This window comes from Gavia stellata, chromosome 23 (genome assembly GCF_030936135.1).
Source record: "Gavia stellata isolate bGavSte3 chromosome 23, bGavSte3.hap2, whole genome shotgun sequence".
Lineage (NCBI taxonomy): Eukaryota > Metazoa > Chordata > Aves > Gaviiformes > Gaviidae > Gavia > Gavia stellata.
Genome location: NC_082616.1, coordinates 11473569 through 11496640, shown reverse-complemented (window position 1 = coordinate 11496640; position 23072 = coordinate 11473569). Strand labels below are relative to the sequence as shown.

Below are 23072 nucleotides of genomic sequence, written 5' to 3'. Positions count from 1 at the left end.
ATTTATAGCTCTTTATATAAGATGTGAAATGCTAGCTCAGTGGACGAAGATAATGTTCTGAGTGTGTCAAAAAGACATTTTATCCTGAGGGAAAGTTTAATTATCTCCCTTTATTTTTGCTTAAGACAGTTACCTGTAGGAGAAATATAATTAGGATAAATATTCCTTTTATATCTATTAACTTCAGATAAAGGATCGTAATAACGTCAATGAATATGAGAACTGAACAGGCCTGAGTTTAGAATATTATTCAGGATTAGGAAATGTTCAAACAGGTTTAGCATAAGCAAAATACCTCCCCAACATATATAAGCATAAGGATGCATACATTAAAATAAGTTATGGACACATTCTGACAACTTTTGTCTTATCCATATTACGATACTATAACATGTTAGAATGTTATAATTTTGAGGTATTGTACTGTTTTACTACACATGATGAAGTATTTGTATATGCAAAGCAGCAGACTAAACTCTTCCTTACAGTATGTGTGTACATACATCTGCATCTCATCTGTCATCGGAATAAATCTGGTACTTCATTTTTACTTACAATGTTCCCAACACAACAGAATCTTAGTCCTCATTCGAATTTCTCTTTCAGAACTGATTTGCTTTGCAGTTACGTCAGTGGAAGTTTTGCTACTGACCTCAGTAGGTACAAGATCAGGTTCTGAATTAGCAGAAGACTCCAGGACAGGCAAGAAGTACCAAAATCTTAGTCTCAGTAGGCTTTCACAACCAGAAAAAGGAGATTTTGCACTGAAGAGGGAGTGGGAAAGAATGCATATCTAATTAGGCCACAAATTCTGATGATTTAGTGTGCCGGAGTCATAAAGCATTTCTGAAGGTGAAATATCTTGTGTATTCTAACAACACTTAAATAAAATAGTACTTGACCTACTGTAAATCCTGATGTTTATAAAGAAGATAAATATTTTGTAGGAAGGCAGTGCTTCCTTCTGTATAAAATGAATGATGGGTAAGCTTAAGATAATATGTTCCTGTAAGCTGATTGAAATTCTCCTCTGATTTGTACTTAACAGCTGAAGAGCTAAAAGCAGCAAAAAGTCCCATTGTCTTTCTTTGCAGACATACATTTCCTGAAGTAACTAATGATTGTGGTAACCTCATTGGTTCTCAGCTTGGACATTGAAAAGCTGAATGCCAGAGGTGAAAACTCTAAAAATAACATATTGTTGAAAATCTGAGCCAAAATACAAACGTCTTGTTTCCAAACTTTACACAATATTTTCCATTTGGCATAATCCCATAGAATACACTGTAAGTTTGTTTTGGTAAGGTATATAGGATCTGATACTTCATTTTTTGATGCATGCTATTATAAATGTAAATGTAACATTAATCAAAATGAAGAATTCCATTTTAACTCTGTAGATTAGGTCAGATGAATGATATTCACCCATGTTGTCACTGAGGTCTTTTGGTAATCAGGTTAAATTAGATACTATACCTTTTACCTAAAATCATGAATAAAGATAAATGTACCAATCTTTCTTCCCTAAACTTGAGGAACATTAGCTTACACCATAACTCCCATTTTATTTGAGACAGTAAATATTGTTTATTCAATAATATCTTGGAGCTAGAATAGATTGGTAGTGTGAAGGCAGGAATGAGGTGTGTTGACAGAACTATGTGAGGAAGCCTGCATATTTGCCTTAATCTTTGTTTACAGAGAGTTCCAAATTTACCTAAATAGTATTCTTGCATTTGTAGTAATATGTTGCAACAGAAATGATGCCTAAAAATCGGTAAAAGCAAACTAAGCCTAGATGATATTACTGTATAATTTAAAACATCAGCTTACTGTATTTCTTAACAGATATTCGATATTTCCTGGGATCAATATCAACCAAATAGAATAGTCAGCTGTGGAGTGAAACACATAAAGGTAAATAGCTTTTGTTGTTTACTTGTTAAAAAGTAAATAAATGTCACGAAAGACATTTGTCTTCTTATATGATGAGGGCTTTAAATATAAGACAGTTTATATTTTTCTTTCTCTACTCTGTGAACATTTTAGCAAAACTTTTTGTCTGAAGCCAATTCAGCAGTGACTGAGGTGCAGATCCACTTAACAAGCAAAGTGGGAGGATCATTTGGTGTAATTTTCATCATTACATACTTGTAATTTTTGTGTTCTCTGCCCTCTCCATTCCACCCAAATTGTCTGAAAATTGTCTGAGCCTTTAGTGATTTCTCTCATCAAGCATCACAAAGGGTCACTGAACAGGTATAGGAGGAACTAAGTTAGAAGTATGAATTGAATGAACTGCTACCAGCGTTTGTACGAATACCACAGAGAGGGTGTGCAATACCTGCAGAGATGAACAGATGAAAACTCTAGGGCCCCACTATTTGCTCCCTCTAAGTCACCTTTTCCAGAGATGATTTAAATACGAACCTAGATATATACTGTAAGTTTATATACTATAAGTTAAACATTCTTGTGCCTGTAAAAAGCTTAGAAAGAAATCCTTCTGTTTGCCAATATTCCCTGCAGGTTTCTATTTTTCTCCTGTCTCATCAAAAGCATTCCTAACAGATGGCAATTATTTCACATGACTGGAGTGGGAAGAGCTTTAACTAGAAGTTTAGGAAACCAGTTAATATCTCTAATTCTGGTTACTGAGAAGCTTGTGCCCTTAAAACCACCACTGCTTTCAAACTGTGGGTGGTTTTGGCAGAAGTGATACCATCTGTTGTATTCTGCAAGCTGTTTTCCAAAACCTGTCTTTGTTGGCACCTGTATTCTGTTTAAAATGGCCATAATTACCCTGAACATGCATAATACCAGGCAAAGTAAATACATATAGATACAAGCATGCCAAAAAAAAAAAAGGTGGGGGAGAAATTATTAGATATTCCCCTCCAGTGATGCTCAAACAGCAGTCTATATACTTGCCATTCATTATAAGGCTGTGGGAACGTGATAATTACTTTAACTTCCAACGAAGGAAAATAAGAGCTCTAAAGTAATTGTATCACTTTGAGAACTGGGACTAATACTTGGGAATAGTGCCATTTATTCCTTTAGCATTTCAGTTCTGTTGGCTCATTTGGCTGAGCAGATATTAGAAGCTGTGGTAAAGCCTAGAATCACAGACTGAGCTCAGGATCCTCCCTCCACTCATTTCCTAACACTGCTACCTGTTCTCTTGCCCTTCTACGGCTACCCAGAAGTGAGGAGAGTATATGTTTTACTCACAGTATGAAAGCCCTGGGGGAAGTATTCCCATCGCCTTCTCATAAATTAGCTTATGTTAAGAGGCAATGGGAAAAATTAATTGAATTAGAAATAGAGAAGGATCTGAAATAAAAGTCCTTGATCCAAGGATTTTCTGGAATTCAGCTTTCTTAGGAGTAAGTACTAAGAGAAAGACCTAAAAATTTGGCTTATAGCCACAAAAAGATGTAGGCATATAAAATGGGAATGACATAGACATTATGCATCTATGTCAGACACTTCAATATTCCCGTCCAGTCTCTGAAAGTGTCCTTCCAGCATGCAATGGACCACAGAGCACAGATGCCTCAACTAATAAAGACCTGAGCTGGCAGGTCCATTCAGGACTATGCTACGTCACATAGATTTACTGTTCTGTTTCTGCATGTGTCCACAACATCCTAGTGCTGGCAGGCCTGGATATTTTGGCACTTCTCTTACACATCTAATTGAAATTCTCTTTACTTTGCCTTCCCTGGAAGGTCTGATCCTTGAGGGGGAGCTGAGTGTGCTAACTATCCTCACTGCTTGATAAAATTATGTTTATTTAAAAAAACCAAAAAAGCACTCTGAACTGATTCAAAAAGAAATAGTATGATATTTCTAGCCCACCACTAAAGACACCCTTCTAAGACAAACTTTGTATTCTCTTGACTATTTTCTTTTCCCCAGTCAGTCTTTTTTGCAGAATGTTACTGTGTCTGTGTAGAAGTCAAGTAAGTCACCATTCCACACTTCGAGAACCTACTACTCTCGTAGTCAGAGAGTTGTTTCACGTACAAGCATTTGCAGTCTCCATCCAACAGATGGGTTCTCAGTAAATGTAGCTATATTTGAGGGATGTATCTCTTTCAGTGCGTTGGAAAAGGGCAGAAATGTCTACTCCAGGCACGTAAGTTCTTTAAGATCAAGTATGTTATTACTTCAGAACTGTAGCTGTATTTTAAGTTTTACAGACAAGAAAAATGGGACGTTCCTGGCTTTAAAAAGTGTGCATTCATATTGACAGATACCACCCAGCAAAACATGATAAAAGATAGTGAGATAATGAGAAGGGGTAATATAGCAATAGTGAGTCAGAATTGTGCCTCACTTTCACAGTTTGATCATTTTGTTTTGTTCTTAGACTTGCTGCATTTGCCTGGGGGTTTCCTTGCTAAGTGGGCAGTTTCTGGAGTAAGGGCCGTTCTGGTAGGACTACAGGAGTCATTTAAGTGTCTGTCCAGACGCTGTTCTGTAAGGATGTACATCTGTGAGATCTGCACACTAATACAAAAAACCAGAAATTCTGCAGAATTTTTTCCTAATATGCCTTTTACATTTCACAGTTTTGGACATTGTGCGGAAATGCGCTGACAGCAAAGAGAGGAATATTTGGTAAAACAGGAGATCTCCAAACTATCCTTTGTTTAGCATGTGCAAAAGAAGATATCACGTACTCTGGTGCTTTAAATGGAGACATCTATGTTTGGAAAGGGCTAAACTTAGTCCGCACAATTCAAGGAGCACATAGTGTAAGTTATGTTTCTAATGTCAATTTCTGAAATGAACTGTTCATTGAATTGAAAAACCTCTTGAAGGCTTATCTACAAAGATTTTCTTCTGTTTCAGGTCAGAAGAATGTCTAAGACTGTTCATCAATTAAGAACTTATACGTAATCTTATACTTTGTTTACATGTTGTCCACAGATGCTAGCTGCTGAACTGATACTGACAGAACTGCTGATATTTATAGCATTGATTTAACCAAGCAGACTAAATCTAAAGTGAAGTTTCTAAATCCAAACTTTTGCAGATTGAGTAGCTTCAGTTATGATTAGTTTTCTTAAAAGTAGTTGGTAACCAAATGATCTTATTATAAATAGAATTTTACCACTAAAATTCCCAGTACTGAAGACTCACTCTTCATAAAAGCTTCAGCGTGGAGTAGACCTGTTTGATCTGTGAATTGCACTCCGACCATATTCCAAAGACAGTTTACTCCAATTGGCTTCATAACACCACCCCCCCTAATTTGGAGCACTTATAATTACAGAGAGAAAGGGGAATGTATAGGATCGTGTCAGATTTCTAACCACTCTAATATAATAAATCTATGTCTCTGTTGTTGCTGCAGTAAAGGCACAGTACGATTTTCATGTCTTGTTTCAAATGTATTGAGAACTACTCCTATTTTGAATATGATTGGGGCTAATGGTGTTCTAGCGTGGGTTTTTTGAACAGAAGGAAACGAGTATTTTTCTTAGAAGAGTGATATGAAATCTAACAATTGTCGCTATAGTTTTCTTCTGGAACCTTTCTAGAAAGAGCACTGCAAGCTTAACAGTTTTTTCTGACCTCCCAAAATTAGTTATGTTGGCAGTGCATCAAGATTCATAGTAGCTTTTCAAATTAGATCTAAGTGTTCAGGAGAGCGATCGTTATTTATAGATATAATCCCTAATTTATGAAAGCAGTTAGACTGAAGTCAGTGAGACACCTTACCTGCAGAACTGCTGTGTAATTGCCAGGCTGTAGTTATGCGCAACTGCAATAACATGGAAATATCTTTGGCAAACAATAAACCTCTGTAGTTTGTTTGCAGAATTTTGTTTAGATTTGTTAGAATGATTAAATACACTATCTTTCTCTATAATGTGTTCTGTTTCATCCTTGTAAATTATGGGGTTTGCCATGGCTAATATGCATTCTCTTGCCCAGTTTCTAATCTCTATGTAATTAATTATCAGAAATATTAATTTATTAAGACATTGAACAAGGCCACTTTGAATACAGAGGTCTTCTCTTCATTGTATTAATTTCCATGCAGTTCAACTTGTCTCTTAACTGAGAGGTTTTCCTAATAAAATACCGAATCAGCAGGCATTCCATGAGCTATTCCAGTGTAGTGCAGCACAGTCATCAATAATGAGGCATTTTCTAAAATGAAGAAATTCACACTGTAGTAGAAACTTGTCTTTCAATGAAGAGAATGAATTGACACTCTTTCAGTTCCTGTCAGATTCCAAATGATGTCTGAACTGAATTCATGAAAGAATGTCTCAATCATCTCTGCACCTGTAAGAATATTTGTATTGCTTGTTTGCTTGTTTTTGTTTATTCCGGGTAACTGTTTATTTTAAGTGTTCCATTATTTATTTAATAGTCCTTGTAATAATATTAACTAAACCAAATTTAAAGTTCTGCAAATAGGCTACATCACTGGCATTTGTACAAAAATTTCTACACAAATCACTAAAAAGGGAGCACTTGAAATAAAAGTATCCCACTGTGTTTGCTGATTTGCTTTCTGGATGGACAACATTTTGCTGCCTAGCAGTTTCTAGCCTTTAACAAGAGTGTTCAACAACATTTGCTTCTTTGTGTTTAAATCGATTGTAAAGAACTTTAAAATTTGTTATACTATTGGTTAACAGGCTGGAATTTTTAGTATGTATGCTTGTGAGGAAGGTTTTGCCACTGGAGGGAGAGATGGTTGCATTCGGTTATGGGACACTGATTTCAAACCAATTACTAAAATTGATCTCAGGGAGACTGAACAAGGATACAAAGGTAATGAGCTATTACTTTAATGGTTTTTCACACACCTAGATAATGGATTATGACACAATTTAATTTGAAGTATAAATGTCTCTGCATACTGCTGATTTTTGTATTTAATGACTGTATTTACTTTTGAGATCTGTATTCCCTTTTTTCTCTGACAATGATGTAGCCTGATGTAGCCTGAAGAGTTTTCCATGTTTCATAGTATAAACAGAGGGGATGCTTATAGTTGCTGCTCCCCACCATGCAAATACAAGAAGATAAGTAAAAACTAATTAAACACAAAAAATAGGAGAATGAAGTTAGCCAATCTTTAACTTAATTAATTGCAATTCATTTAATTAATTGAGATTTCTGGAACCTGATATTCAAAGATGCTGAGCATCTGAGCACTCCATTAGGTTCATTTGGAATGGTAGCACTTGGCATATTTAATAGAGAGAATGTTATTAAATTCTTGACGATTATATTTGTTGAATCTAATCGTGCTTCCTGTGAGCTTAGTCATCACTTTATTTTATGATTTGACTCTCAGAGCACTTATAATCTCCATAGATCACAATGCACACTTTATCAAGATCTTAGTCTTCTGGGAATTCTACACATCCATTTGGATTGAGAGTATAGCAGTCTGTTTGCTGGCCTGAAGCAAGCTTTATATGCTTTTGGCAGCCAACTTTGTAATGATTAGTGTTAATTTCCCCTGCTTCTTAGCTTATGTTTTTAGACCTAGTTTTCGTATTAAAATTACCTTTGGAATAGTCAAGAGGCCACTAAGAAGGATGAAGTTTTCTTTCTCAATTATGGATATTTTGGCCTGTGATCTAGTAACAAGCTCATTCTGTTTATTTTTCAACTTACTTAAACCAGATCAGCTGGTGATTCTAATACTTTTAAAATGCATAGGTTTGCAATAACTAGTCTCATCCAACAAGCAAACTGCCAACAGCCTGCTCCACCAGTTTGCCATACTGTAGTATACATTCATGGACTTTAGCCCTCAAAAAAGTTGTCAAATACACCCAACCAGTAGTCCCTTTGCTCTGTAGTTCTGGCTTTATGTGGTTTTTTGCAGCCAGAATCATAATCTTTAACATTCATTTCTAGAAAACAGTAGAAGTACCTTATGACAATTTACAGCAGTTGTGATCAATTTAGAAATTATTTCTAAATATTATGGAGATACAAGCCTGTACATGTGGGTTAGACAGATCAATCTGGCTAATACCAGTCTTGCGGGCAGTCTGTTCCTAACAAAAGTCAGTATAACAGATGAAGGGTGACACAGAGAAAACAGTGCTCACACACAGAACGTGCATCTTCAACCTCCTTGGTTCTTTGTGAAGTGATTCTGGGAGGGTACTTTATCCCACATACTTGTGAGACCAGAGTAGAAGCAATTTTTTTGCTTTTACTGCTGCCTAGGATGTGTCCACACTCAATGCAAAACAGACTTTAGCTGACTTCAGTTACTTTTAGTTCACTGTAGTTATCTTCTGTGGAAAAATACTACTTCAAAATGAAAACTTACATTTTGGAGCTGTAATGTATTCATAAAGGTGTCTTCTTCTAGCACATTGTCTGCAGAAAGCACCTAGCTATCCTTCTACAGGTTGCCTAAGAAGAGATTTTGATCTTGATGCAAGTTAAATCAAGGAAGGACTTACTGAAGGTGAATTCTCATTAGACATGCTATGGAGTGATTCTAATTTGATGCCATTATTTCTACCATCTCCTAAATGCTACAGGATACAGAATATATAGATGAGAGCAGCTAAGTAGAACCAGATACTGTAACGGCAACTATATGGCTGAGAGACAATCAAGAGAGGTTTTTGCTGTCTTCTTACTTGGCAAAAATAGTAAAAAATGTCATTTGCAGAAAGTGAATTGAGTTGCCATTTAGACTTGCATGTAAATGAAAACAATAAAATTATTAATTAATTAATTTCTAAAAACTAAAACTAGAACACTGTCCAAATCTTCTCTTCAAAGCATTTAAATCCTTCAGGTTTATGTTTGTTTGTCAAAATAAAAGCATTGCCTGCTTTAATGGCAAGAAACTGACTTAAGCAAGTCTGCAAAATTTTATCAAAGCAGAGTCAAAGATGGTGTGCCCATAAGCATAATCATTGAGACTAGGTAAAAAGACATCATGGTGTATCTCTGAAAAGTGCAGTGGGACTGCTGGTCTGACTACAACTATAAAAAATTAGGACCTTGGGGATGACTGCAGGTCATAAAATCCAAGCTTGCACTTATACCCTGTCACCATAATTTAAAAATTTTTTAATCTTTTTCCCGTTTCAAGGTTTCTTCTCTTTTTGTGTTCTTTCAATGTGATACAACTCTTGCCTGCGATGTTCCTGTTACGTCTCTGTCCTTTAGTGCTGTTTCTGTCTCATATGTCACCACTGATGATCACTTCCATTTAGTGCTTGCTACTAACAGACTGTGGAAATTTTGTTTCATTTTCAGTTACGTCCATGGCACTGATTAGTTTAAGCATGTATGTAACTTCAAGCAATGGTGGTAGCCTTAACTGCTTACCTGTGACCTTCTGTCACTCCTTTCCAATTACTTTTTCCAAAGCAGTTTGCAAAAGCATCAACTTTCAAACTAGTTTTTAGTTTTCAGTCTTTCTAGGGTGCCAGGAAGACTTCCTCCCCCCCACCCTGTATAGACTCATTCATCAGTCATCCTGTGCTGAAGAGTACAGAACGCTTTTTTAAATGAGATGCATCAGCAGTAACAATCTGATGATAGGCTTGGCTTTTGTATTTAAATATATATGTATGTTAGTAAAGAATCTGACAATGGCTAATCTTTGTGTGGTACATCACAGAAAACTTTACCTTTCCCACATCAAAAGATGTACTTTGTATTCTAAAACTTAACAACACCCATTTTCCACTTAACATCTGAACTTCATTCCTTGTATGGCCTTTGGTGCTTATCAAGAAGAAGATGTAAGTCAAAGCGTCAGTAGAAATTTAGCTAAGTCACAAAATGACATTGTCAAAATTAAAAGGTACTGGAAATGGACAAGACAATAAATGAAGATTAATTTGCCCTCCTCGAGAGATGACACAAAATGCCTACAGTATATTTCATTTATGTGACTAGTAGTTAATTGCATTGTGTATTCGGTTCCCAAAGATGTTAAAATGATGACGTGGTAGACCTTGACTACATGACAAATGCATTCTTTTATTCATTCACATCTCACAGCATCTAGACCCATTATCCAAACTTTATTTTTCACATACTGGAACAGAAAATACAAATGCTGCAGGCAGTCAACCAGAGAATGCTATCAAATTGCTCAGCCTGTTAAGAGGGTATTTTTAAGCTTGTGGTTAGTAAAATTCCAGCTGCAAAGTTAGGATCAGATTTATGGAATAAGATCAAGCTCTCTAAACATTATGCAAAACAAGATTCTGTTGTTTTTTGGTTTGGGTTTTTTTTTTTGTAATAATCAGTTGGGACAAAAACAGAGAAGTGTGATAACATGGGCACAAAACATTTAAATTCACCATTAAAATTTTATTCAACATTCTATTTAAATGTGCAAAAGAGTAAAGTACTGAAAAAAGGAATAAAACCAGCTTCAGTCACGGGAACCTTGCCTAATCTAAAATTTAGATCTTTAAATCATGTGAAATTGAATTTTTTTTTAAGGTAAATTCCCAAGTTGTACACAAAGCAAAGACCTTGATCCTTTGAGAAACTGGCAGCAGCAATGTTGGGTACTCAGCATTTTCCCAGGATTGAGCCTTCTCTTTTTCTGTCAAATTGAGATAATTTAACAGAACTGGTTTGAGATTTAATCAGCTGTGATTTATTAGAAGACTTCAATGTCAAAGCATAACAGTTGTTATAAACTAAATCTTGAAGCCTTAACAATCTTCACTGTACTGACTATCACTTTGCCTCATCATTGCCATTAATCTAAGATTATTCTGTCCCCTGTCAGGTTTGTCCATCCGAAGTGTCTGTTGGAAAGCGGACAGACTTTTAGCAGGGACACAGGACAGTGAAATATTTGAGGTGCTAGTAAGAGAGAGAGATAAACCCATGCTGATTATGCAGGGTCATTGTGAAGGGGAGCTCTGGGCCCTGGCGGTCCATCCAAAGAAGCCTTTAGCAGTCACAGGCAGTGATGATCGATCTGTACGGTAAGGCTAGATCTTACTTATTTTTTATCTATCCATTCATGTACACATCGTTTTTAACCAATGTCAATTTGACATATTTGTAATTTATTTATTTTCTGGCTTTATGTTAAGACTCCATTAAGACAACATTTTTTCCATGTTTTTCTAAACAGCTTTGCTTTTTCTCTTCAGCCTTCATATTTGGGCTCCACACATCATGTAAAAGTAATCGAAATTTGTGTTCAAAACATGCCGGATTTATATACTCTGCTTTAAGTACTAATTCATTACTGTTCTGAACAGCAGGTGTAAGTATCTAAATGGAGAATGGTCACCTCGTACTTATCTTCTGTTAATGTGCAACAAGCCTAAAACCTAAATACCTTTGACCAGCGTCTTACACAGCAGGTGTCTGACTCAGCCATGAGTGTTTAGAAAACCCTATCAAAAAACAATTCAATTAAAATGCCAGAAAATGAGATTAATGAAAACGATCCTTCAGAAAAAGAGATCCTTCAGATGTTGAGTTGTAGCACTTGTGCCTCAAGCCTTTGTAGCAGAGATTTGAAGTTTTGTACACATAATTGTGGAAGTTGTCACAGAGTCAAGAATGTTTCTTTTCCTTTTCCTGTTAAAATTTGGGAAATTGATATGCCTCTGAAAACACCTGAGAATTTTTAACATGCTTAGTAAGACTTTACTGTAAAGTTTGGAGGTTAAGCTAAGATTCTCACTGTAGTGGTTGTATTCCCATACCCACACAGCTGTTGTGTGTTATCTCAAATGGACATGGGCACTGCCCGTTGTGACTAATTGTTTACCTGTGATTAAAGAGATTGAGGTTTTCCTGAGTGCCAAAGCTTCCCATGGGGACTGGAAAGATTTTTGGGAGACCGGGTGTTGTTATGGCACTCTCCAGAGTCTTTCCTCAAATTGTGGTCCTGCCCTTGCCCTGAAGCCCAACCCCTTGTGGAACAGCGCATAGAATGGGGTTCATAAATGGCTTCCCAAGCTCTGATTCCCCTAATGTCCTCCTTTGTGGTTTCTCCTGACCCTACTATCCTAACTTCTAACTCCTCAATCAGGTTTTTCTCCAATCTTATGCAAGATGGATGATGACTGCTTTTCATCTTACATAGATAATTTGATTGCATATTTTCAAATCAACCCCAGGCAGTTACCAAACAGCTTTTCAGTTTTTATGGACTACTAGTCAGCTTATTTCAGAAACATAGATGTGGATTCTACCATTTGGCCATATTTCAATGGGAAAAATCAATCTCCTACCATACATACAACTTCTAATTTATGCACCTTCAGATTTCACATTACGAGTCACCTCTGCCTTGACGCTTGCTGGTCAGCTGGAATTTCTTTTTCCCTTTCTTTTCGATCTTTTTACTTGTACTGGTTTCCTATTCCTGCCATCCCTCATTTCTTTCTAACCATAATTAAAATCCAAATCGTGAAACTAACAAAACTGCCAGTTGTTCACTACAGTCAAGTTATCTCCCTGTTTCCTACACATTAGTACATTAGTATTATTTCTTTCAGTTTATAAAATGTATGGTTAGTCTCTTCTGCTTGGGTTTGTCTGCACAGTTCTATAGACAGGCACAAATTCACGCTGCCTGCATTCTGTAGGATGCAAGCGAGTTCTGAAACAAGAACTGCAAAGCTGGGATTAGCATTGTACTGCCCTCAAGCTAATAAGCCATGCTAAGACTTTGGATTTATTATCTTGGACTCATCTCTTGGTTAGCATGGTAATTCAGCTCTGGCTTCGAGCTGGATAATGTACTGCTGACTCAAAGCGTGCTTGGAATAAACTTGTGTCCCTCTATGAAAGACTGTGCAAGCATGCTCTTTGCCTTATTTGAAAATACATACACTTTTTATACAGAAATAGTTTATTTATCTGGCTTTTCCAAAAACAATGTGCAGAAGAGATCCTTTTTCTATTTTCATAAGCAAGGCCAGGCTTTTATTTTGTCAGTTGTTTATACAAATGCCTGTATGTGTGCAAAATGCTTTTTTATTCTGTTATAAAATTAAAAGGCTCATATTTGGAATTGCCCTTCCATTAATTAAAAAAAAATTTTTTTAAAGAGAATTTAATTATTCAGCTTGCACTGCCATGTATTGCAATTACACTTCTAATGTATTGGTCAAAGTGATCCATGTGAAAGCAACATTTTGGAGGCAAATTTTATCCTGGTGTTTCCTCTGAAATCTTTCCAATCCTTTCTGGTACATTCTTTGTTGTATTGGGCTTGTTGCTTCTCCCTAGCAAGGCTGCTGAGAATCTTGCATCTTATCTACTTCTGGTTTGTCTTTGAAAACGGTTTTAGCATCCCACATCCATTTTTTTCACCAGGAAATGGAACTTGCCATTTTTTCACAGAGAAGCCTTTTCAAATTCTTTCTCATCCTTGAATTCTCTCAGCCTAAGAGGAAGCTAGCATCATTCAGCATTGTTGATTTTAGACAGATCCTAATAATATTAACCTGACAAGACCCAAAGGGTTTCTTTCTCAATGCAGGCAGTCAAATTCTAGAATCCTTTTACTAAATTCACCAAACTCTATCTGTATTTTTTTCCCCTGTTACTCTACTTCGAGGTTGTATCTAAATGTTACTGCTGGGGTGGTCAGAAACTTCCTTCTTTTCAGGCTGTATTCAATGTTCTGTTTATGCTATTTGTTCTAGTGCCAACATGGTCCTTCAACATAACCTTTTCTCCTTCTTTGGCGTTTATCCTACTGATGTATTTTTGGAAGCAATATTATCCCATCCTGGCCTTTGTTTCACTAAGGTGCAGAAGTTAAACTCTTTTGGTCTTCTTTAATGTGATACAGTCTTCATTCTCTTAATCATCTTAATAATCCTTCACTGCATCCGTTCCTGTTTTTATTCTGATTTCTTGAGATACCTCATAAAGAACATGCCAGATGAGGTCACTATGTGTGGTGTGCTATTGTTTTTGTGTACCTCCTGGAATAGCACCCAGGATGTATTTTAGGACTGAATTTCCTTTTTCCTCTCTGCAACTCACTCATGGATCACAGTCATTTTATAATTGGAAAATAGTGCGAGATCTTACTTCTTTGTGCTGGTTCCACTTGTGTTTCAAGCTTAGAGCACAGCGCTAGGCATAAGGCTCTGAAAGTATGGGCTTTGCTTAAATTTCATTCCATGGCTGTTTGTTTCATCGTCAAGAAACCTCTGTTTCTTCCAATATGATAAATCCATCTCTGGGTGCGCAGTGCCTCCCAGCTTGCTGTCCGTAGGAAGTCTCATTAGCATTCTCATCTTTTGTGCCAGTGTCTTTAGTGAAAATGTTAAATGTTACTATTTCAAAGCTTGTACCTAGAAATCTCAGTAGTATCTTCACACAGAATCATTAAGGTTGGAAAAGACCTGTAAGATCATCAAGTCCCATCCAGCCTAATTGTTTCTTTCTGTAAAGCTTGCTATAAACCTCATCCAGTATCACATTACAGTTCTTGTACAAATTGTCATTTTCTTGAGTTTAGCCAATAATCACATATGCTATTATTCAAATATTTTACTGAATATTTTATAAGTCTTTTAGAAATGCATTAGATTTACAACACTGTCTTCAAAATAAAGATAGCTGGGTATTGCTGACTTAATTTTTCTTCTCCAAGAGGTCTTTTATGCATTTTCTTCCATACTGTCAATTATTCTTTTCTTTAATTTTTTTTCTAAATCTTGCATACGACTGAGATTGGATTAACCAGCTTGTAGTGATCTGGGAAACTCCCTCCATTCCTTCTTAAAAATATAGGTACATTATTTGCTTTTCTCCATCTTATGGCATAATTTATTGATTGATTCTTTTTACTTAAAATTATGTGAACGAGTGAATCAGCATGCAGTTCTGCCTACTCGTTCATTCAGGGTTATGACAAGAAAATTTTCCCCATGGTTGGAATGTTCATGCTCTCTGAGTATTGCTTTCACTTTCAGTGAAAATTTCAGTCTGATCTGCATTGACCCTCTCTGCCTACAGAAACTGCTTTTTTAAAATTATTTATCTAGGGGAATTCTATTATATCAGATAAGTAAAGTCCGGAGATAACACCAAATGATTATTTAATTTAGCTTCACCCTGTTTCCTCTTCTGCTGTCACAGATATGTATTCAGGTCTGAGGTGCCATCCCTGCTAGAACTGGGAACAGTGAAGACTCCTTTATTTTGAGAGAAATTTGAACCTGGAACTTCACTTGAAGGTGTCTCAAAGCTTCGTTATTTTCCAAGACATTCAGTGCCACTGTCAGAAAATTCTGCGTCCATGTATTGATTCAGGCAGTCATTGTACACCCTCTTTCTCTTCTTCTAGATCGATAAGCAGTTTTGAGCTTTTAAAAACTATATTTCTGTACATCTATAAGCTCACATCAGTGAAATTATCTTTGTTCCATGGTTGGAAAGGAACTCAATACATTATAAAATCATAATATAAGGTGTGCATGCAAATGGGTCATTAGCAATTGAGTTAGACTTTTTGTTTTTCCTCTCGATGATATTGAAATATTGTACAGTCAAGAAAAATCTACTGCTTTCAATTTCCTTTGATGCAGATTATGGAGTCTTGCTGACCATGCCTTGATAGCTCGTTGTAATATGGAAGAAGCAGTGCGGAGTGTGTCTTTCAGTCCTGATGGATCACAATTAGCACTTGGAATGAAGGATGGCTCCTTCATTGTTCTTCGAGTACGGTGAGAAAATCTTACATTAGTTTCTCATGTTAGTAGGTTGGGGTTTTTTCCAAGTAACTCAAGATCATATTATGAAGTCTTTTATTCCTATAAAAAGAAAAAATCATTGGGTATTTTATCAGAAGCAAAGAGTAAAAATTGAGCATATGTTTCCATAATATCACTTGGTGTTCTACAAGGTGGTAGTTTGGTAATTATGCTTTATTTAATTCAAAATATTAGCTCTTAGTAATAATGTTGACAAAATTTAAGATTTTCAAGTTTGGCTTTTTTTCTTTATTTATCCTGAAAGTATTCAGATATTTTGTGAGAGAAATGTGCATAACAGAGATAACAACGTAGTTTTGAGAGGGATCTCCTTGATCATATGGTTCATTTCCTGCCATGTACGAGAATGGATACTATGCAAAATAATCAGTGATTGAAAGACATTTTTAAGCATTTGCAAGATATATGTGAATTCTACTTTTCATATTAGATGACAAGCCTTTTTTTGCATGAATGCATCATATGCAGTAGGCATTTTCTGTGTGGAATACTATTATGGAAGACACGCAAAAGCAGGTGAAACATAAAATTGGCCATGGAGTGAAATAGCCAAACAAAATAGCGTGATTTCAAAACACATAAGCTATTTTAACTGATACTTGGAAGAGTTTACCACTTCCTTAACGTTACTCCGTATGTTTGGTAAGCATACATTTAAAATACTTTGAACTACTAGCTGATAGGAGGGAAAAGCCTGTAATCGATGGAAGAGCTGTGAAAACCCCTGTACTGTACTGCTTTAATGACTTTCACAAAACTTGTGATCTGTTCATATTAATTTAAAATCCTTTTCAAAGACTAGTAATTTTCTAAAGAAGTTAATCTTCTTTGTCTCACAATAATCTTGTCTTTGCTAATTTGCCTCACACCTAACACTATTCATGATTCAGCTGGTGGAGACTGATAATGATAAACCCAGCATTATTCCTGAAAGAGTGGCAACACCCTTGTGTAAGGCCCTGAATGCAATTGCTTCTCCATCTGTTCCTTTTCTGTGACAGATCTTCTGACAGGCTAACAAATCTGCAGCCCCTGATCCAGGAAAACTGGTCAATGGCAATGTGTTTTGTTGGCATTTTTTTTGAATCGTATACTTAGCGACATGAATCTTTGTTTTTGCACTGGTGGGTGATGGTGGTGGTGGTGCTGGAACCCCCAATGCTGTAGCTAACAGGTCATGGCATGTGGAATTAATCATATCTAGCTTTACCAGTCTAATTGTTAGCCTCTAATCTAAACTGTTTGCCGGTCTCCCCAAAGAGTGAATGTGAAGAAATGGGTATCTCCTGAAGGCCATTTCAACATGGTCTTGCGAGAGACAGGGTAATTGCTTTTTAAATGGAACTCTTTTTCCATTGTTGATGCTAAAAAAAAATTGTCTAGTCTGGTTTAGACTAGACAGCTAACTATTTTACAGCTAAATTTCAGTGAATAGAACAAAGAGTGTCATTGACAGGTAAAGTTGTTTCTAACTTTTGCTTTAAAAATATGCTTATAACCAATGAAAGCAATAGGAACTTCTCAAAGAAAGGACTTTTTTGGTGAAATCTGCTTTTTGTTGTACAAATTATTCAGTGCATCTGTCTTCATATTTGTCTTAAATATTTGTGGATTGCATGTTCACAAGTTTACAGTTCACATTTTCGCTATTGGTTCTTGCAGAGACATGACAGAGGTAGTTCATATTAAAGACAGAAAAGAAGTAATCCATGAAATGAAATTTTCACCAGATGGCTCTTACCTTGCCGTGGGTTCTAATGATGGCCCAGTGGATATTTATGCGGTTGCTCAGCGATACAAAAAAATAGGAGAGTGCAACAAATCTTCTAGTTTTATAACTCATATTGACTGGTCTGTGGATAGTAAGTTCTTGCAAACCAATGATGGTGCAGGAGAGAGACTGTTCTACAAGATGCCATGTAAGTTTACAAGTGGGTCATGTTATGAACAACCAAACTTCAGTGTTGATTGGAAGAGAACAAGAAAAATAATATATAAATAGTACATTTGCAAGCAGAGTTTCTTGACTGGAACTTACATAAATATCTAACTTTTTCCACTGTTGTATGTTTTTTGCATGTTTATGTGCGGCTGCTTTAGAACTTGTAAGATGTGTGATGTTGTCAAATGCCACAAATGTGAGATTATACTAATTTAAAGTAAAATGTGAATCTTTATAAATTATTGAGGCTAAAATACTAATCCCAAGAAGAATACACAGATAAATGTGATGAAAAGAAACGGAGTTTACTGAAAAACAAATAATTAAACAGATTATTCACTTGCATATTTTCAGCTGGGAAGCATCTAACTAGCAAAGATGAGATCAAAGGAATTCACTGGGCTTCATGGACCTGTGTGATAGGATCTGAAGTGAATGGAATTTGGCCAAAATATACAAACATTACAGATGTCAACTCTGTGGATGGAAATTACAACAGCTCAGTGCTAGTGACTGGAGATGATTTTGGGCTGGTTAAATTATTCAGATTTCCATGCCTAAAAAAAGGTAAGATAGTATTTTGTATTTCTAGAGAATGCCATATTTACTTTGATACCATATCAGTATATTCTCTAATGGTGGCTTTTGAGCCTTGTGTATAATTCAGATTAGTGTGTGCACAATCATATTAGTATTAATGGACATAAAGATGAGACTTTAACCCTCTACGTACCTAGCGATTTCCTGCCAATGTATATGTACTTGTTTCAGAACTGTTGAGAATGTATAGTTTAACATGTGCTTATTCTGATACTACATTTTCAGAAACTAATTCAGTAAGACTTTACATCACATCAGAATTGTATCAACACTAAATGCACTACTATAATTTGTCCAAATTTATGCCGGTAACAATTTCAGACACTTCAGTAGGGTTTTGCTGCCTGTTAGCATGTGTCAGTGTAGCTCTGTGTGAGTTGTTTGCTTCCTATCTGTAGTAGGCTTTTAACACAGATTGTTTCCTCAGTATGTGTGCTGTATCATGCATAAAGCCAACAAAACTAAATAAAACGTTTTGTCTTTCCATGATCTTCAGTGTTTAATTTGATATCATATCAGTATATTTTCTGATAGTGAATTTGAATTTATGTGCGTAGTACAATACATGCGTATAATTCACATTAGCAATAATGGCCATAAATGTGAAAATTAAACCCTATATGTATCCTGCCAAGATTTAAATGCTTTTCAGAAAACTGAAGTGAACGTATCGTTTATATTATTTTATGCCATTTATTTTTATTTTATAATTATTAGTAGTATCAGAATATCAAGAGGCATGTAAGTATTTTTTGGTTTCAGTTTTCATAAGAATTTTTAGACTGTGTTTCCATTAAAAGCCTAACTTTATTAGTTACAATGTTAATTTTCTTCTTACATACTAACAGTTCTATTTTTGTTCTTTAGGAGCTAAATTTAGAAAATACGTTGGCCATTCAGCACATGTAACCAACGTCCGTTGGTCCCATGATTTTCAGTGGGTTTTAAGTACAGGAGGTGCTGATCACTCTGTTTTTCAGTGGCGATTTGTTCCAGAAGGGATAACAAATGGCATCCTTGAAACACCTCTACAAGGTAAAAATGATCTCTTCTTAATTATTTATTAAACCAAATCAACAGAGAATGCAGCACTGTTGGAAAAGCTTTCATTGAATTAACAGAAAATATTTTAATTATAATTCCCTGGAATTACATATACTCAGCATGTTTGGGACATTTTACTTTTCATAGACAGCTGTTTGTTTCAGGCAAAGTACATAAAATGCTCTTCTGCAGTCTGCTGTATTGCATGTTTAGGAACACAAGAGTAGTATTTCTCAAAGCGTGTGAAAAAAGATATTTAGAGGGAGATTACTAGATCAAACTAAACTTTCAAAATTAGCCGTCTAACTTGCATTCAGAAGTCTGACTACAGATGTTGAATTGTTTTAATTTTCTTTTCAATGCAAATTCACATATATATATGAGAGCTGTACTTTAGAATTTTTTTCTTGTTATACCCACGATACTTAAAATATTCTACAAAAGCCATATAAACTGCATAATGGCAGCTGCTGAAAATTGGAATCCCTTCAGCAAAAGGGCAAAAATTCACTCCGTACCTGCACAATTTGTTAAAATACCTGTGTTACAGAAAATCTTTTTAAACACAGTGATCACACTGAAAGTTTTTATTTACCATTTCTGTATGTTTTCATTCCAAAGCCTATTAAGAAAACAGTATTCTCTCAGATGATGGAAATGTACTAGTAACTACTCAGTTATTCCCCTTCCCTCTACCACTCTCCTGCCCCAGGCATTGAAACAAGAGAAACAGAAACGAAACCTGACACATTCAGTCAGCCCACATGATTTTTACAAGCTGCTTAAGCTTCCAAAGTTGTTAAATACTGCTTTGGATGTAGTCTAAATTATATAAAAACATCACATACTATTTTCTTGTGATTAGATGTGTTATGTATTGATTTTGTTTTTTTTTTTTTAATGCAGAGGGTGGCATTGATTCCTACAGTGAAGAATCAGATTCAGATTTATCTGATGTGCCAGAGTTAGATTCTGACATTGAGCAGGAAGCTCAAATCAACTATGATCGCCAGGTGAGTAAAAATTAACACATTGTGCCATTTACCTGACAATTTATCGTGACTATTCAGTAAAGCTAAGCAAAATAACTTTGCACCTAATTCATCAGGCTACTCTAGGAAGATTATTTTGCCAGTATTCAGCTGATTGTGCAACCAATATACATAAAACCAGAGTTTACTTTAGCTGGAGATGAGAATTTAAAAGGGTTTGGACAAAAAGGATTGGTGTCTATACCATTGTATGTTAGAATAAAGACTATATCTTAAAAAGCTCAAATTTAAACATGAGAGCTTATTGCTATTCCCATTTTCATGATAGGTATTATAGAAGACCTTTCAGTCCTGTCAAATTTAGAATCCCAATTTGTAGAATACAGCTCACGGAGTTTTTATATGATTTCTGCATATTCAAAGCAGAATGCTATTAATGAGTATGAAGCCTGTATAATGCATTTATTTGTGACAGATTCTATTTTTATTGCCAAGGACAACAATGCCCAAGAATTAAAATTGCCCTAGTTTATGGGAACCAAGTAAAACTGGTCTCTCATAATCACTTAATACACTTAACTTTTTTTCTATTTTCGGTACAACTATGTTCTAAGATAAATTAAGATAGATTGCTTCCGTGCAAGAAGAAAACAAAACAAATAAGTATTCTTTACTGCACTAATTTTTTTCAGGAATGGTAGTATGCCATTCCACTCTAACCTCATCTTTCGGTGTTGATTGATGCTTTGTCACTGTGGGCTTGCCTGGTGATCAGGACTCTTGCCTGAACTTGGTTACAGTCACCAAACCTGCTGTGCTCATGTCACTTGGGCACTGTGGGACTGCACCCCTCTCAGTGAGGGCACTCTCTTGGCTGGCCTTGTTACCATGCTCAGCTCTTGGTTCCTCTTCTTTTACAAAGCAGTTTTACCTTGCTGTTCCCTGACGCGAGGTTTCACCCAACCTGCATCATAACAGTTTGCACCCATGCTACTGCATTAGAAAATATTATTTGAGTCACAAAGTTACATGAAGTTCAGAAAATGCCATAATAAAACATAGTTTTGCCCTTTTTAGGTGCATGAATTATGACTACACATTTCTGCAGGACTTTTACTTCATTTGGTGTATAGGATATTTAGTTCTTACCTAACAAGGAACTATTCAATCCTTCTTCATTCATCAGGCCATTCCATGGCCTTCTTTATTGCACATTGCTCAAACATGTCTCTGAAGACAGAATTATTTTCCTTGTACTACTTTGCATTCCATTCATGATACTGAGTGCTTCACAAACACTGATCTTTATAACAGTCTGTGCTGTGAAAGGGTGCTGTTATCCTTGTTTTGAAGGAAAGGAATCATTGATACCAAATTCTGCTATCTGTCTTCTGACTTCTGCTTCTATTTAAAAATACCTGGGACCTGATTTTCAGGAGCTGTTGTCATTGTGAATAGAATATTACTTGTCACCTTGTCCTGTTACCTTATCAGTTGCAATGATGAAAGGTCAGAACTTCCTCAGACCAGAACTAGGATCTTGTACTAAGCATAAAAAATACACAATAAGCTTGTTTCAGGTTGGTTTGAGTGATTTAATGGCTGACATAAAGTTGCTTTCTAGAATGTGGAAGGATCACCTCTAATGTTCCATGCTTTAGCCAAGGACCACCCTTTGTCTTTTCACCTCTCCTTCTAGATTCTGCAATAAATTACATAGGGCCTTCTGACAGCAGCTTATTTTACCTCTTTGTTACAGACATCGATCGTGTTTGCCAAATGAAACAGGTTTTGTCAAATTTTCTCCTTCCCGTCTCTGTTACTCCAAGTCTCACTGGAGTGCTTGTCCCATCCTCCTCCTCTTTCTCCTGAGTTTCCATCTGTATTCAAATCAGACAGCATCCTCCTCTGTGCTGTCTATGTGTCAAAAAAGACATCTGGGTTTAAAAACTAAAAGTGAAAAAATAGTTGTAGGCAGTTACACAGCAGTATTCCAGGCAGGTTAAGGCATGAAAAAGCTAGAAGCAACTTAAAACAGAATCTCATACAGGAAGCGTGAGACAACCCCAAGCATAAGCTGCACTTCATAGTTTGTTAAAGGAAATAATTTACGAAAGCACATGGAAACAAAAACATTAGTCTTAATTTTGAGAATGGAGTTTGGGTTTGTTTCGTTTTTTTAACGTTATGGATGAAGCAGTATAGAGTATTCTAGATTTTGAGATACATTAGAAAATTATGATCCTATGTTCTGTTTCATTGGTAGCATTCACTGAGGAGCAAGAGTAAATGGATGAGAACACTCAGGATAAAGTACAATACATACAAGTGACAGACACAATATGATAAGGCTCTGTGTGCCTACCATTTCAAAAGCTCAGCTCATTATATAAACACCTTTCTTGTAAAAATCCAGTATTCCATCTTTGCAGTCAGGTAGATTTCTGTGGGAATGGCAATTTCATTGTCCTTTTGCAAAATCCAAGAAATGTAGGCACAGAAAACAAACAATAAAACTGTATTTCAGCATTATAATGGACTTTGTTTGGTGCCACAGCTTTGAAGATGCTTCAAACACCCTTAGCAGCTCCACAGAGTTTCAGCGCTACTGAAAGATTGAAGTGTATAGTATTTTGTGTCTTTAGTGTATTTATAGAGCTGTAATTCTACTTCGAGATTCTGGACGCATTGGCAAATCACTTAAGTGCTGTTGGTTACTGTATATTTCACCATAATCCACAGAGA

General features: G+C 36.0%; 1 protein-coding gene across 5 annotated transcripts in view; it reads left to right on the top strand.

Moving 5' to 3' along the window:
- Positions 1–23072, top strand: part of EML6 (EMAP like 6) — a 115088-nt gene that overhangs the window by 43084 nt on the left and 48932 nt on the right. For all 5 annotated transcript variants that reach the window (XM_059828432.1, XM_059828434.1, XM_059828435.1 and 2 more), the window contains exons 4-12: positions 1849–1917; positions 4581–4766; positions 6669–6804; positions 10775–10976; positions 15564–15701; positions 17412–17668; positions 18046–18258; positions 19159–19326; positions 20242–20348. In XM_059828432.1, coding sequence (XP_059684415.1) covers positions 1849–1917; positions 4581–4766; positions 6669–6804; positions 10775–10976; positions 15564–15701; positions 17412–17668; positions 18046–18258; positions 19159–19326; positions 20242–20348 — 1476 coding nt within the window. The remainder of the gene's footprint in view (positions 1–1848; positions 1918–4580; positions 4767–6668; positions 6805–10774; positions 10977–15563; positions 15702–17411; positions 17669–18045; positions 18259–19158; positions 19327–20241; positions 20349–23072) is intronic.